General features: G+C 38.3%; 1 protein-coding gene across 2 annotated transcripts in view; it reads left to right on the forward strand.

Annotated features, from left to right (window-relative positions):
• Positions 1-16,880, forward strand: part of FANCI (Fanconi anemia complementation group I) — an 89,545-nt gene that overhangs the window by 39,544 nt on the left and 33,121 nt on the right. For both annotated transcript variants that reach the window (XM_008070619.2, XM_008070620.2), the window contains exons 14-17: positions 9,133-9,263; positions 10,020-10,090; positions 12,537-12,651; positions 15,068-15,190. In XM_008070619.2, the coding sequence (XP_008068810.1) occupies positions 9,133-9,263; positions 10,020-10,090; positions 12,537-12,651; positions 15,068-15,190 (440 nt within the window). The remainder of the gene's footprint in view (positions 1-9,132; positions 9,264-10,019; positions 10,091-12,536; positions 12,652-15,067; positions 15,191-16,880) is intronic.

Consider the following 16,880-nt stretch of genomic DNA (forward strand, 5'->3'; position numbering starts at 1 on the left):
CCCGCGGGCTCAGGCAATCCATTCACCTCAACCTCCCAAAGGCGCGGGATTACAGGCTGAGCCACTGAGCCCGGCTCTCCTACGTTTTCTACTAGAAACTTTTAGTTTTAGCTTTTATGCTTAGATCTATGGTTTTTGTTATATTTTATATATGGTGTGAGGTAAAAGTTATTCCTTTTGTGTGTGTGTGTGCATATGGTATCCAGTTGTTCCAGCACAGTTTGTTGAAATAATTATTCTGTCATCAGTGAGTTATCGTGGCATCTTTATTGAAATCAACCAACCATACATGTGTGAGTCTATTTTAGGAATCTGTTTTGTTCTAATTAGCTGTGTTTTTGTTAGCATCTTTATTATTGTAGTTTTGTAATAAGTCTTTTTTTTTTTTTTTGAGTTGGTGCCTTGCTCTTTCACTTAGTCTGGAGTGCAGTGGTATGATCATGGCTCACCATAGCATCAACTTCCTGGGCTCATGCTACCCTTGGCCTCAGCTTCCTGAGTGTCTGGGACTACAAGTGTGTGCCACCGCACTTTGCTAGTTTTTTCTTTTCTTTTTTTGAGTTGGACTTCACCTGTGGCCCAGGCTGGAGTGCAGTGGCACACTCACAGACACCCCAGCGTCAACCTGCTGGGTCCCTGTGATCCTTCTGCCTCAGCCTTCCAAATAGCCGGAACTACAGGCGCGTGCTACCACGCCTGGCTAATTTTTGATTTATTGTAGAGATGCGGTCTTGTCAAGTTGCCCTGGCTGGTCTTGAACCTGTGGACTCAGGTAGTCCACTTGTCTCGGGCTCCCAAAGTGCTGGGATTACAGAATGAGCCACTGAGCCCAGCTAGTTTTTTAAAAATTTTCTATAGAGACGTGGTTTTGCTATGTTGCCTAGGCTGGTCTCAAAGTCCTGAGCTCAAGCAATCCTCCTGCCTCATCCTCCCAAAGTGCTGTGATTTCCAAATGTTAATTGCTAGTAAGTAGATTGCATAGTTGCTCTTTTTATATTGACCTTGCATTCTGCAACCTTGCTAAGTCTACTTATTAGTTCTAGTAGCTTTTTATTGTAATTCCTTAGAATTTTCTACATAGAAAATAATGTTGTCTGTGAATCAAGACATTCTTGATATTTTAGCAATTTGTGTCTTTTTGTCTTTGTCAGCCTGGCTAGAGACTTGTCAGTTTTAGTAATTGTTCAAAGAATGAGCGTTTGGTTTGATTTTTCTCTGTTGTTTTTCTGTTTTCAGGTTCATATACTTCTGCTCTTTATTTCTTCTTTTGCTTGCTTTGGGCATAGTATGCTCTTTTTTTAATAGTCAAGAAAAATCAGAACAATATTTCTTGACACATGAAAAATTCAAGCCGGGCTCGGTGGCTCAGCCTGTAATCCCGCGCCTTTGGGAGGCTGAGATGAGTGGATTGCCTGAGCCCGTGGGTTCGAGACACGCTTGGGCAGTGAGACCTCATCTCTACAATAAATCAAAAAATCAGCCGGGCATGGTAGCGCATGCCCGTAATTCCGGTTACTTGGAAGGCTGAGGCGGAAGGATTGCCGGAGCCCAGCCGGTGAGGCTGCGGTGGCCGGGAGCTGCCACTGCACTCCAGTCTGGGCGACAGAGTGAGACTCCAACTCGAAAAAAAAAAAAAGAAAAATTCAAGCTTCAAAATCCATAAACACGGTATTGTTGAAATACAGCCATACTCCTTCATTTATGTGTTATCTATCTTGCTTTCTCACTGTGTTAGCGGAGTTGTGACACATACCATATGGCTCATAAAGCCTAAAATATTTACTATCTGGCCCTTTATAGAAAAAGTCTGCCAACTTCTGGTTGTTATAATTACTTGTTCTGTTGCTCTGCCTTCCTGATGTTCCAAGTCTCCTTCTGCTTGTCGGAAGGATTTTTTTAAAACTACAAATTCAATTTCTTTACTAAAAATAGAACTGTTTGGACTATCTATATCTGTCTCCTGGATAAACTTTGGTAGTTGATGTCCTTCAGCAATTTGACCATTTCAACTAAGTTAACAGATATGTTGATATAGTGTTGTTCAGAGCATTCCCTGTTTTTTTGTCTCTGTCACCCAGGCTGGAGTACAGTGGCATGATCATGACTCACTGCAGCCTCTATCTCAGTCTTCTGGGTAGCTAGGACTACAGGTGCACACCCAGCTACGTTTTTAATTTTTTTTTTATAAAGACAAAGTGTCACAGTGTTTCCTAGGCTGGTCTCAAACTCTTGGACTCAAGTAGTCCTCCCACCTTGGCCTCCCAAACTGCTGAGATTACAGGTATGAGTCACCATGTCCAGCCTTGAACTTTTCTTTTAAGGTCTCTAAGATCTGTATTGGTGTCCCCTTCCTCATTCCTGATAGTCATAATTTGTGTCTTCTCCTTTTTTATGATCAGCCTGGCAAGAAGTTTATCACTTTTATTGAAATGCTTAAAGAAGCACCTTTTGGTTTGAATGAATTTATTGTTTTTCTGTCCTCAATTTCATTGATTTCTGCTCCTGTTTTCTTTCTCTTGCTTACCTTGAGTTAAATCTGGTCTTCCTTTGGTTGGAAGGTTAGGTCATTAAGACTTTTCTTCTTGTCTAATATAAGCATTAAACTATACATTTTCCTCTAAACATTGCTTTAGCTACATCCTATAAATATTGGTTTTTATTTTCATTCTTTTTTTTTTTTTTTTTGAGTTGGAGTCTCACTCTGTCACCCAGGCTGGAGTGCAGTGAGAGGCTCCCAGCCACCACAGCCTCGACCTGCTGGTCTCAGGGTGTCCTTTCACCTCAGTCTTCCGAGTAACTAGAACTACAGGCTGCGAATACATGCCCGGCTAATTTTTTTATTTATTGTAGAGATGAGGTCTCACCAAGTTGCCCAGGCTGGTCTCGAACCTGTGGGTTCAGGCAGCCCTCTCACCTCGGCCTCCCAAAGTGCTAGAATTATAGGCATGAGCCACCACGCCTGGCTTCATTCACTTTTATTATTTTATTTATTTTATTTTTATTTTTAAAAATTTAATCAATTTTTTTATGGTTTTGTGGGGTACAGTTAAGGGTTAGGTGTACAATTACGTTTCATTTAGGCACCCTGTTGATAAGAGATGTTTCCCCATCCCCAGACAGATATTTGCTACTGTTAATCCCATCCCCTATTTTTATTTTTTTTTTGAGTTGGAGTCTCACTTTGTTGCCCAGGCTGGAGTGCAGTGGCACTCATGCTCACGGCCACCCCAGTGTTGACCTTCTGGGCTCAAGGATCCTTCTGCACCAGCCTTCCAAGTAAGCTGGTACTACAGATGCATGCCACCACACCCAACTAATTTTTGATTTATTGTAGAGACAAGGTCTTGCCAAGTTGCTGAAGCTGGTCTCAAACCTGCAGGGCTCAGGTAATCCACTCGCCTCGAGCCTTCCAAAGTGCTGGGATTACAGGCTGAGTCACCAAGCCCAGCCTCATTCACTTTTACATACTTTTTAATTTCCCTTGTGATTTAGTCTTTAGCCAATGGGTTATTTAGAAGTGTGTTTTTAGTTTCTAAATATATCACGTGGCTTTCCATTATTGATTTCTAATTTGTGGTCAGGGAACATACTTTGTTTTTTTTGTTTTTTTGAGCTGGAGTCTCTGTCGCCCAGACTGGAGTGTAATGGTCGCTCCCGGCCACCGCAGCCTCGACCTGCTGGGCTCCGGTGATCCTTCCACCTCAGCCTTGCGAGTAGCTGGAACTACAGGCGCGTGCTACCACGCCCGGCACATTTTTTGATTTCTTGTAGAGATGAGGTCTCGCCAAGTTGCCCAGGCGGGTCTCGAACCCATGGGCTCAGGCAATCCACTCACCTCAGCCTCCCAAAGGCGCGGGATTACAGGCTGAGCCACCGAGCCTGGCTCGAACATACTTTGTATGATGGGAATTCTCTTAAATTTACTGAGACTTGTTTTATTCTCAGATTATTGTTCATTTTAGATAATTTTCTGTGTGCAGTTGAAAAGAATATGTATTCTACTCTTGTTTATGATGTCTATAAATGTCAATTAAGTCAAATAATTAAAGTCTGTAGCCTTACTGGTTCTTTTTGTTTGCTTATTTTATTGATTATTAAGAAAAGGGTGTTGAAATTTCTGACGTTATAATTGAAGATTTGTCTGTTTCTTCAGTTCTATCTGCTTTTCCTGTATGTATTTTAAAACTCTGTTGTTATGCGCATAAACACTTAGGATTCTTGTTTCTTCTTGATTAATTGGCCTCTTAATCATTATGAAATGACCTCTTTTTTGTTTCTGAGAGTACTCTTTGCTCTGAAGTCTACTTTGATGTTAATATTATTTTGCTATTATTTTTTCCACACACAACACAGGTATATGATATTAATATTATATCTTTAGTTTTTGTTTAATGTTAGCATGGGTTTTTTTTATCCTTTTAGTTATATTATGTGTTTATAGTTAGCATAGCTTTCTTTTTTAGAAATGGCGTCTTGCTGTGTTGCTCAGGCTTGTCTCAAACTTTTGGGCTCAAGTGATCCTTCTCCCTCAGCTCCCCAAGTAGCTGGGACTACAAACGTGTGCTACTGTGCCTGGCAAAATGGGTTGTTTTTTTTTTTTTTTTGAGACTGGATTTTGCTCTGTTGCCCAAGCTGGAGTGCACAATCACAGTTCACTGCAGCCTCGACCTCCTAGGCTCAGATGATCTTTCTGCATCGGCCTCCAGAATTATTGGGACTATAGGTGTGCACCACCACAACTGCTAATTTTTTTTTTGTAGAGATTTTGTAGGGATTATCATCTAGCTATTTGTTGTTTTTGTTTTTAATTTTTTTCTCAGATTTGATCAACAGGAAGTATAGCTGTTTGTTTTTTATTTCGTCCATTTGTTATTTGTTTCCCATTTCCCTTTTGCCATCTTTTAGATTGAGAGTTTTGTTTTTAATGATTCCTTTTTATCTTCCTTATTTGTTTAGCTATACCTCTTGTTTTGTTTTCTTTTGTTTTTGGTTGCTTTAAAGCTTATGATAGCTGGGCTTGGTGGCTCAGCCTGTAATCCCAGTGCTTTGGGAGGCTGAGGTGAGTGGATTGCCTGAGCCCGTGGGTTCGAGACCCGCCTGGGCAGGCGAGACCTCATCTCTACAATGAATCAAAAATTAACCGGGCGTGGTAGCGTGCGTCTATAGTTCCGGCTACTTGGAAGGCTGAGGTGGAAGATCGCAGGAGCCCAGCAGGTCGAGGCTGCGGTGGTCGGGAGCGGCCACTGCACTCCAGTCTGGGCGACAGAGTGAAGACTCCAACTCAAAAAATAAATAAATAAATAAATAAAGCTTGTGATGTGCATCTTTAACTTGCTAGTCTACTTTCAAGTAGTAGTATCTTTACATATAGCATAAAAACATTACAACAGTATGCTTCCATTTCTTACTCCACTCCCACAGCAGTTTTGTGTTGTTTTCATGTTTTACTTCTGTATCTGTTATAAACCCCATGATATATTGCTGTTTGTTTTTTACTTTAGATAGTTAATTATTTGAAAAGAAATTTTTAAAATAACATCTTTTGTTTTTACTCATATATTTACCATTTCTGGTGCTTTTTGGTCCTTTGTGTAGGTCCTAATTTCTGTTTAGTATAATTTGCTTTCTGCCCGAAGGACTGCCTTTAACATTTCTTACTTTCCTGATTTGCTGTTAGTGAATTTTTTCAGCTTTTGTATATTAGAATAACATCTTCATTTTGCATTAGTTTTTGAAAGATATTTTTGTTGGGTGTAGATATCTAGATTGACAGATGTTTTTTCCTGTTACTACTTTGAAGATGTTACTTTACTGTGTTTTGGCTTTCATTATTTCCAGTGAGAAGTCTGCTTTCATTCTTATTTTTGTTATCGCTATGTAGTATGTCTTTTTTCTTTGGCTGCTTTTAAGATTTTCTCTTTATCAGTAATTTTAAGGAATTATAATGTGCCTTGTAGTTTTCTCCATGTTTCTTGTGGTTGGGGCTTGTTAAGATTCTTGGGTCTGGGCTGGGCGCAGTGGCTCATGCCTATAATCCTGGCATTTTGGGAGGCTGAAGTGAGAGGATTGCCTGAGCCCAGGGCTTTGAGACCTGCCTGGGCAACTTGGTGAGACCTCATCTCTACAATAAATAAAGAAAAATTAGCTGGGTGTCTGGTGCATGCCTGCAGTTCCAGCTACTTGGAAGGCTGAGGTGGAAGGATTGCCTGAGCCCAGCAGGTCAAGGCTGCAGTGGCTGGGAGCATGCCACTGCACTCCAGCCTGGGTTACAGATTGAGACTCTCAAAAAAAAAAAAGAAAGAAATTCTTGAATCTGTAAGTTTATAGTAGTATTCATCAAGTTTGGAAAAATTTTGGCTATGGATTCTTTTACAAAAATTTTTTTCTATCATCTCCCTCCCTGCCAACGTATTCACTTATGCACACGCATACATACATGTGCACTTCTGAGACTCCAGTTACATGTATATTAGGCTACTCTAAATTGTCACACAGCTCACAAGTTTTTTTTAGTCTTTTTCACTCTCCATGTTTCATTTTAGATAGCTTGTATTGCTGTATTTTCAAGTTCTCTTCTGCAGTTTCTAGTCTGTTAATCTCATCCAATAAAATTTTGTATTTCCAGAAGTTTGATTTGTGTATTTTTATGTCTTCCCTGTGTCGCCTTAATATTTCCATGCTTTCCTTTTCTTTTTTCTTATTTTTTTTTTTTTGAGTCAGAGTCTCACTCTGATGTCCAGGCTGGAGTGCAGTGGCACAGTCATGGCTCATCCCAGCTTTGACCTCCAGGGTTCCAATTATCCTTCTGCTTCAGCCTCCTGAGTAGCTGGGACTATAGGCATATACCACCACTCTTGGCTAGTTTTGACTTTTTGTAGAGCCATGGTCTCACTGTTTCCCAGGCTGGTCTTGAACTCTTGGCCTCAAGATATCCTCCTGCCTCAGCCTCCCAAAGTGCTGCAATTACAGGTGTGAGCCACCACATATCATTTCTGGTCTATTTTTATGAGTTGATTTTCTCCTTATTGTGGGTCATATTTTTTATTTCTTTGCATGCCAGGTAATTTTTGATTGGATGCCAGACTGTGAATTTTACATTGTTGTTTGCTATAATTTTTTTCCCTTCAAGTGTTCTTGAGCTCTAATTTTCTTGGAAAACAATCTTTCTGTTGATTATTTTTGTACTCTATTAGGCAAGACCGTGTATCCTTTAATCCTTAATATGTGGCTAATTCGGTTTCATTACTGAAGCAATACTCTTTTGAGTACTCAACTTTATATATTATGGGGTGTCTCTGGCTGTTGTGAATATGAACTGTTACCCCTTGTGATCTCTGAAAACGGATCTTCCTTTTCATGTGGTGATTCCTTCCTGTTTCAAGTGGTTTTCTCATATGTATACACTGCCTAACACTCAGTTGACACACAAGGGGCAGGCTCTGCAGATCTCCAGGACTTTCTTCCCATGAAGTTCCTTCCTTTCTAGTACTCTGCCCTGTGAATTCCAGCTGCTTGGGGATTTGAATCCTAACTCAGTCTCTTTAACTCAGGAAGACTACTGGTCTCTGTAAGTTTCCCCTCTCTGTGCTGCTGCCTAGAAATTTCATTCAGTAAGCTGGGGCAATTGTCATTTATTTCCTTTCTCTTAGAGATAACTGTCCTGTACTGCTTGTTATTTTCTGTCTGAAAATTAATGCTTCATATGATTTGGCTTTTTAAAAAAACAGTTGTTTAAAATGGAAGGGTAAATCTGGTTGCTGTTATTCCATCATGATGGGTTCCTGTTTGTACATATAACCATACTTGTACATGTCATACTTGTTTTTGTAATTTCAGTTATTTTTGTGGACATGGCTCCCAAATATTTATGTTAAGTCTGTTCTCTTCCCCAGGTGCAATACCTTCATTCCTGCTGGATATTTCTATTATTTTTTTCCTTTTATGTCAAATATAATATAGTTCCCTTCAAACAAATTTTATTTTCCGCTTTTCCCATTATTTCAATCATAGTTCTCTAAGTCCGGGAGGCTGGAATTCCTTTTTATCTTTTCAGACATACTTGGTACCTAAGTTTTCTCATTTTTTTCCCCTCATACTGTTATTTTTTCTTTCTTTTTATAACATCTTCTCCCCAGTCCCACATCCATTGCCTAGTTCCCGTTCTTACAACCTTGGATTTGGACTACTGTCATAGCTTCCTAACTGGTTTTCCAGATTTCTCTTATCTCTGCAGCAATTCATGCATCTTGCCCCAGATTAGTATTCCTAAAATACTGCTCGGTCACTCCAAAATTATCAATATGTTATTTAATAAATTATCAGCTCTTTATCCTGGTACTATAAGTCCTTGACAGGTAGATCCCAGCCTACCTTTCCCAATATTAACTTCAACTTTTCTGAATCCTTCATCCAGCTTAACTGATTTCCCCACCACTCTCTTATGCTTATTTTTCTTGTACTTTTACTCATACTTTTCCCTTTACATATAATGGGTTTTTATAATGATTCTTTGTGTATTTTAGTGGTATCTGTTTTTCAGAACCTAGTTTAAATCTGTTCTCCTTATTGCTTTTCTAATGTATACCAACTCATAATGATCTCTTCTTTCTTTGAACTCCTATTTAAGCTCTTTACCATTTGGTAGGCAGTCAACTATAATTGGAATTACTAAATATTTGCTATCACTATTTACTTCTTTAATTCTTAAAAAAAATTTTTACTTCCAACTAAATTATTAAAATTCTTCAAAAGAGACTATGTTTTATGCTTTATATATTTCTGATAGCACCATATTATGCTTACACATAATACAATTTATATTTATTGGTTAATTTTAGCTTAAAAGTATGAAGATGTGCTACTTATCTAGGCAGTGTCTTCCTTTCTTTTAGACAGTTTAATTTTTGTAGTCTTGTATTATCACAGAAAAAAGCTACAAGTATCCTGGTTATATTGGCTGGAGAAAAGTATATAAAATGAGTAGAAATTCGTTTTGCCGTATGCTTTTCTTATTTGAGAAAGGAAACAAAAGGCATCTTACCATTTCTTCCCTCATGTTTATTTTTCTTTTATTTCAGAATTTCAGATATCTTTAGTTACTTGAGGCAACTGATTATAGATTCTGTTTTTCAGACCTGCTTTCAAATATCATCACATATGCTCCCTTAGTTCTTCAGAGTTGTTCTTCTAAAGTCACAGAAACTTTTGACTATTTGTCCTTTCTGCCTCTTCAGACTGTACAAGGGCTGCTTAAGGCAGTGCAGGTAAGCCTTCAGATTCCTAAGTAACTTGCCAAAACTGAGGTTTAACTGATGGAAGTCTGATGCATTTCTTTAGAAATATGTATGTGTAAGAAAATAGGCTGGGCATGGTGGCTTACGCCTGTAATCCCAGCCCTTTGAGGTAGGAGGATTGCTTGAAGCCAGGAGTTTAAGACCAGCCTGGGCAACATAGTGAGACCCTATCTTTATGAAAATATATATATGTAAGAAATAGGCTGGGCATGGTGGTTCACACCTATAATCTCAGCACTTTGGGGAGGCTAAGGCGGGCAGATTGCTTGAAGCGGAGTTCAAGATCCACCTGGGCAAGATAGTGAAACCCTATCTGTATGAAAATTAAATAAATAAATAAGTGTAAGAAATTTTTTTCCCCTTGAGTCTAAAACATAAACTTTGTATAAAAAGGGCAAGAACTAAACTGTTTTCCAAGTTTACCCCCCCTTCATAGCACTGTTCTCTCTCCTTTGACTCATTTTTAGGTTAGTGAAATAATTAAAAATCTCTTAGAAAATTATTGAGCACAGTAGATTTACAAAGGCGTTCACAATCAGTTTCAGTTTAGTGTCTCAAAGTATAATATTGTCCTTTATTAATAAGTATACATAAACATTGAAACATATATAAAAAACAGAACCATACTTTCTTACATAAGCCAAATGGTAACACTATTGGATAGAAATGGTCTAAGGCCAGTAAGCAGATGTATTCATTTGAATCCACTGATTCTTTCTTTTTCAGCCCCTTCTCAAAGTCAGTATGTCAATGAGAGACTCCTTGATACTTGTCCTTCGGAAAGCTATGTTTTCTAGGTAAGTAGCATCCCTTGAAGTCATAGTGGCTAAAGGTTATCTCTGCCATCTCCTACTACCACCTGTTCACAGTGCTCATACAAATTCCCAACTCAACAGAGCACTTTTATCAAATAAGACATGTTTGTAACTGCTTTATGTGCTTTTTTCATTTTGTTTTCAGAGTAATCCTATGTGTGAAAATTATTACAATTCCTATCTTGCAGACAAGGAATCCTTAGAGAAGATAAGTGACTTTTCAGAGATCAAACAGTAGTTGGTGGTGGTGTTAGGTTTCAAAGTCAGGTCTAACATAAGAGCTTGTGATTGCACATACTCTGCTCTACCAGTCTTAGAATAACCTTCAGGATACTGTTCTAGTGCCAAATACTCTGAAACTTGAGCTGGCAACAGTTCCAAAAGGGAAGGCACCTTTGTTGAAGATAAAAAGAGTATACTTAAGAATTTCATTTTAAGCCGGGCTCAGTGGCTCAGCCTGTAATCCCGCGCTTTCGGAGGCTGAGGCGAGTGGATTGCCTGAGCCCGCAGGTTTAAGACCAGCTCGGACAACTTGGCGAGACCTCGTCTCTACAATAAATCAAAAATTAGCTGGGTATAGTAGCACACACCTCTAGTTCTGGCTACTTGGAAGGCTGAGGCGAAAGGATCGCTGGAGCCCAGCAGGTCGAGGCTGCGGTGGCCGGGAGCAGCCACTGCACTCCAGTCTGGGTGACAGAGTGAGACTCCAACTCAAAAAAAAAAAAAAAAGAATTTCATTTTTAGTGAACATCAGAATTAAGATTCAGTGGCTGGTAGAACAAATTAATTGTTTAGGGGACTAGGTTCTGTTTGGGACTCTGCCTCCTGACATTTCTTCCTTTATTTCTTAGTATATAGGCTAGGAATTATAATACCATCTTCTAAAAATGTTATAATCCGTTATGATCCGTTAATATGTGAAAAGCATTTGGTACTTTGAGGATAAAATGCCCAATTAATATCATACTGGCATACTATAACACACTCATAGGTATCCAGAGGAACAGCTAAGCCATATGCTCTTTGTTCCAGAATTGACCAATTTTATTTTTGCTACTCCTCACCCAAAGGCATGACTAATAAACTGAGATTGTGTTGTAGCATCTGCAACACGAATTAATCTTTGAACCTTAATCAGGAAATGTGTGTATTATTTTTCTGAATGGAGGGTTTATGTAGCATCAAGGTACTTTAAAGAAAGGGAGCATTTGAAGGGAAGCACTCCTTCAGATAACAGCAGAAATCAGCAATTTCCTTTGCTATTCCTTCCTTACTATCTTTTTATGCTTTAAATAAGCATTATTGTGGTATGACTTACATAGTTTAAGATAAAAGAAAATACGTCAATTTTTTTTTGAAATTTTTTATTTTAAAGATGGGGAGTACAGTTCAGGGTAAGGTATGCAAATATTTATTATGCAGATACCCTTGTTGATGAGGTGTGACCCCTCCCCCCCCGGCAGTTTCCCACTACTGCCAATCCCTTTCTTATAGTATTATGATACTTGTTCAAGGTCCACATATGAGTGAGAACATGTGGTGCTCGGTTCTTCTGTGATAGATCACTCAGTATTTGCACACTCTATGTCCATCCAAGTTACTGCGAAGTTCATAATTTTGTCTTTCTTTTCTGGCTGCATAATATTCCATCGTGTGTATGTACCACATTTTTTTAATACAGTTCTCTTTTGACGGGCAGCATGGTTGGTTCCATGTTTTTGCTATTGTGAATAATACTGCAATAAACATGCGTGTGCAAGTGGCTTTTTCTTAGAGTGACTTGAGTTCCTCTGGGTGTATTCCGAATAGGGGGATTACGAGGTCATGTGGAATGTCAATTTTTAGATCTTTTAGGAATTGCCAAACTGTTTTCCATAGAGGTTGTACTAGTTTACACTCCCACGAACAGTGTAGAAGTGTTTTCTTTTCTCTGCATCTTATCCAGCATTTGTTGTTTTTTGTTATTGATGATGGCTGTCCTGACAAGAGTTCGATGGTATCTCAGTGTGGTTTTAATTTGCATTTCTTTGGTGAGACTGAGCATTTTTCATAAAAAGAAAAAAACAAAAAGCCCCATTACAAAGTGAGCAAAAGATATGAATAGACACTTACTTACATTTGAGTATAGCCTCTCAGCATTTGTATTCTCATTCCTCACATAGACTTGAGAGCAATGTAGAAGAAAGTACAGAATATTAGGAGGTTAAGTAGATAGTGAAAAAGTCAGCTGAATTTCTGATTGCTTGTTTGATTGCTTATAAAACTGATGCCTAATTTTGAGTATATGAATTCAGTTTGTTTTGCTCAATGCTTCTTTGTTTATAAGTATTCCTTCTCTGTACAGAACTAACTGTATTTTTTTCAGACCCAGAAGCATATTCTTATGAAATATACTGTTTGTTAATTTCTCTGTTTATTCCTGAGCTAGCCAGCTTGATGCCCGAAAATCTGCAGTTTCTGGGTTTTTGCTGCTCCTGAAGAACTTTAAAGTTTTAGGCAGCCTGTCATCCTCTCAGTGCAGTCAGTCTATTGGTGTCAGTCAGGTAAGTGTTGTTCACATTAACTTGTATATGCTTTGATGCAGGAATCAGTTATATCCAAGCTGTCTTTATTTTTGTTATGGTTGTAAGAGTGATCCTGACACTAAGAGTTTCATAATGATTATATCAGCAATCACTTATTAATGGTAGATTTGCTGTATGCTAAACTATGCTATCCAGTGTGTTGAGTTGTGTTGTATGTATAAAATTCATACTGGGTTTTGAAATAAATGTAAAATATGTCATTAATTTTTTAATATTGTACATTAAGATAATATTTTGAGGCTGGATGCAATGGCTTACGCATATAATTCCAGCACTTTGAGAGGCCGGTGTGAGAGAATTCCCTGAGCCCACATGTTCAAGACCAGCTTGGGCCATTTGACGAGACCTCATCTCTACAATAAATCAAAAAAATTTACCTGGCGTGGTGGCACATGCGTGTAGTTCCAGCTACTTGGAAGGCTGAGGCGGAAGGATTACCTGAGCCCAGCAGGTTGAGGCTGCAGTGGCTGTGAGTGTACCACTGCATTCCAGCCTGGGCAACAGAGTGAGACTCCAACTCAAAAAAAAAAAAAAAAAGATATCATTTTGTATACTTTGGGTTGCATAAAATATTAAGTGTCTCCTATAGAGCTGGTCTGGAAACTGTATGATCTCTTAGGAATTGGATGTCTGGGAAGGATTTTAATTCTCCATGATGCATGAACTTGAGCTTGTATAAAATATTAAAATTGACTTTACCTGTTTGTCTTTGCTTTTTTAGTGTGGGTGCTAGAAAATTTAAAATTACATATGTGGCTTGCATCTGTGGTTCATATTATAATTCTTTTGGGCAGCACTGTGGTAGATACTATGCTAAAGTGCTGTACATTTTTTATCTCATTTTATCTTCACTGTAATCCTCTGAGGCCAATTACTATTATTATCTCTAATTTTTTATGTCCGTGTATTTACTTTGTACATGCGCATTATTAAATCTTGCAGTCTGAGAAAATGAAACTTGTTATAATAATTTGGTAATCTGGGGTTTGGAGCAATAAAATTGTTTCTATACTATAAATGGCGTACTATAAGATTTATAAATAGAAGAAATTTATATAACAGTTGTATTAGGAATTTTCACTTTATTGCTCTAGTATAACTTTAAAACTTTTGTCTAAAATGTGCATTGATTAAATATTAGGAAAAATGGGTATTATTTGTATATATTGTTATCCTTATTTTAAGGATAAGGAAACTGAGGCTGACAGATGTTAAATAATTTGCCCAAGATTATTTAACCAATAAAGGGTAGAATTAGGATTTGGCTTTAGAGAGTATGAACTAACTGACTTGATGCCTAGTAATTCTTGGTCTATAAATGCCAATTTTATTATGTAAATCAAACAGTTAATTCTTTGTCATGTTCATTTCTAAACAAAAGACTGTCTTTCTCCAAATCTCTCTGAGCTGTCACAGTGGCTCACGCCTGTAATCCCAACACTGTGGGAGTTGGAGGCGAAAGTATTGCCTAAGCCCACTGGTTTGGGACCATCCTGGGCAACTTGGTGAGACCTCGTGTCTGTAATAAATAAAAAAATTAAGCCGGGCTCGGTGGCTCAGCCTGTAATCCTGCGCCTTTGGGAGGCTGAGGTGAGTGGATTGCCTGAACCCACAGGTTTGAGACCTGCTTGGGTAACTTGGTGAGACCTCATCTCTACAATAAATCAAAAAATTAGCCGGGCATGATAGCGCCCACCTGTAGTTCCAGCTACTTGGAAGGCTGAGGTGGAAGGATCGCCAGAGCCCAGCAGGTTGAGGCTGCGGTAGCCGGGAGCGGCCACTGCCCTCCAGCCTGGGTGACAGAGTGAGACTCCAACTCAAAAAAAATATTAGCCTAGCTACTTGGCAGGCTGAGGTGAAAGGATAGCCTGAGGCCAGTAGGTCGAGGCTGTGGTGGCTTAAGCATACCACTGCACTCTAGCGACACAATGAGACCTAGACTAAAAATAAATTTTTTTAATTAAAAAATAAACCTCTCTGGAATTTGTGGAAGTAAAGACCTAGATTCTTCTAGCTATTGAAGAAATTTAAGGAAGTCTTAGGTTATTAAAAAAAATCATGTATATTGTGACTACCGATTCTAGTGGCTTGAAATAATCAGAGCTTTCCTAAACAGGTATATTGTCAAGGAAATCTTAAGAAATGGGAAATAGTTAATTTCATTAAAATGCTTTAAAATTCTTTTAATCTTAACCGGAGTATGGGTGACACTTATCAATGCATGGTAATGATTACAGTATCTGCCTCAGTCCTGGGTTTTAGCATATGGAGAAAGTAAGTCTAAGTCTCTTTGACCAAGAAGACAGGTTCATTTTTACTCCTTAATGAAACTACTTTGGTAAGATACACATGAAAAAATCGGTCTTTCTTTCAGGTTCATGTGGATGTTCACAGCCGTTACAATTCTGTTGCTAATGAAACTTTTTGCCTTGAGATCATGGATAGTTTGAGGAGATGCTTAGGCCAACAGGCAGATGTTCGACTCATGCTTTATGAGGTAAGTCAGTGGAGTGAAAGGAATGTAGCAACCACCCAATTAATAATCCTTTTTTTTTTTTTTGAGATGGGATCTTGCTATGTTGCCCAACTGATCTCAAATTCCTGGGATCAAGCAATCCTTCTACTTCAGCTTGCCAAGTAGCTGGGATTACAGCTATGTGCCACTATGGCTGCCTGATGATACTTTTTATTCTAATAAATTTTTTTCTGATCCTAAAAGTACAGTAAGTCCCCTACATATGAACCTTCAAATTGTGAACTTTCAAAAATACAAACTTACCTTCAGATGTCCAAACATGTAAGTTAGTTCACATGTCTGGCATACATTATCACTTGCATGCATCCTCTACAAGTGGTTATGCTTTTGTGTACTGTACTGTATAGAGTATAATAGTATAGTGTTTTTATTTCAAGCCTAGGATTTCTGGAATCAAGTGCAAAAACACTGGTTATATAGCTGGTATTGTGTAGCCAATTGTGTTAGTTGGGTACCTAGGCTAACTTTGTTGGACTTACAAACAAATTGGGCTTATGAATGTGCTCTCAGATGGAACTTACTTGTGTATAGGGGAGTTTCTGTATGTAGATATGCTCTTATTTGATCAATTAGGGAAGAGTAGGTAGTGATGATTAGTCAAAAAGTTATTTAACATGAGGAATCATAACTAATTGTTGATACACCTTAAGCATTTATTTTCATTTGAAATGTTCAAATGTACATTTAATTTGTCAGTCTTTTGATTTATGTTATGGTTGTAAGAGTAATCCTGAAACTAAGTCTCATGATGATAATGATGATGATGGTGGTGGTGGTGGTGGTGGTGGTGGTGATATCAGCAAAAACTTACTAATGGCAGATTTGCTGTATGCTAAACTATGTTATCCAGTGTGGTAGCTACTATCCTCAATATGGTTATTGAACTGAACACTTTATTGAACTATAGCTAGTCTAATTGAGTTGTGTTGTATGTATAAAATTCACACTGAATTTTGAAATAAAAAATGTAAAATATCTCATTTTTTAATATCAAGTACATGTTAAGGTAATTTAAGATCAAATTCTTTTTTTGTTTGTTTTGTTTTGAAGTGTAAGTTTACCATTTGGAACTTCCTGTCTCATACAAACCATACCCTTAATTTATTACCTATAATTTCAGATTTTTGTTTACCTTAAGTGGTAAAAAGTTTAAGATATTTCAGATAGCCGTGCATGGTGGCTTACGTCTGTAATCCCAGCACTTTGGGAGGCAGAGGCAAGAGGATTGCCTGAGCCCAGGAATTCGAGACCAGCATGGGCAACTAGGCAAGACCCTGTCTCTACAATAAATGAAAAAATTAGCCACATGTGGTTTCATGTGCCTGTAGTGCCAGCTACTTGGAAGGCTGAGACAGAAGGATCGCCTGAGCCCAGCAGGTCGTGACTGCAGTGACCATGAGCATGCCACTGCACTCCAGTCTGGGTGACAGTGAGACTCTAACTCAAAAAAAAAACCAAAAAAAAAGATACTTCAGGTATAGTCTTAGTACAGAAACTTTTTAAATGGGTTCACTTTTTTCCCTGACTTTTCATAATTGTCTTACCCCTGATTCATCAGAAATTGGTTTTAGAATTTTTTTTGTTTTGTTTGTTTGTTTTTGTTTTCTTTTTTGAGTTGGAGTCTCACTCTGTTGCCCAGACTGGAGTGCAG

This window comes from Carlito syrichta, unplaced genomic scaffold (genome assembly GCF_000164805.1).
Source record: "Carlito syrichta isolate Samal-C Ts95f unplaced genomic scaffold, Tarsius_syrichta-2.0.1 Scaffold313872, whole genome shotgun sequence".
Taxonomy (NCBI): Eukaryota; Metazoa; Chordata; class Mammalia; order Primates; family Tarsiidae; genus Carlito; species Carlito syrichta.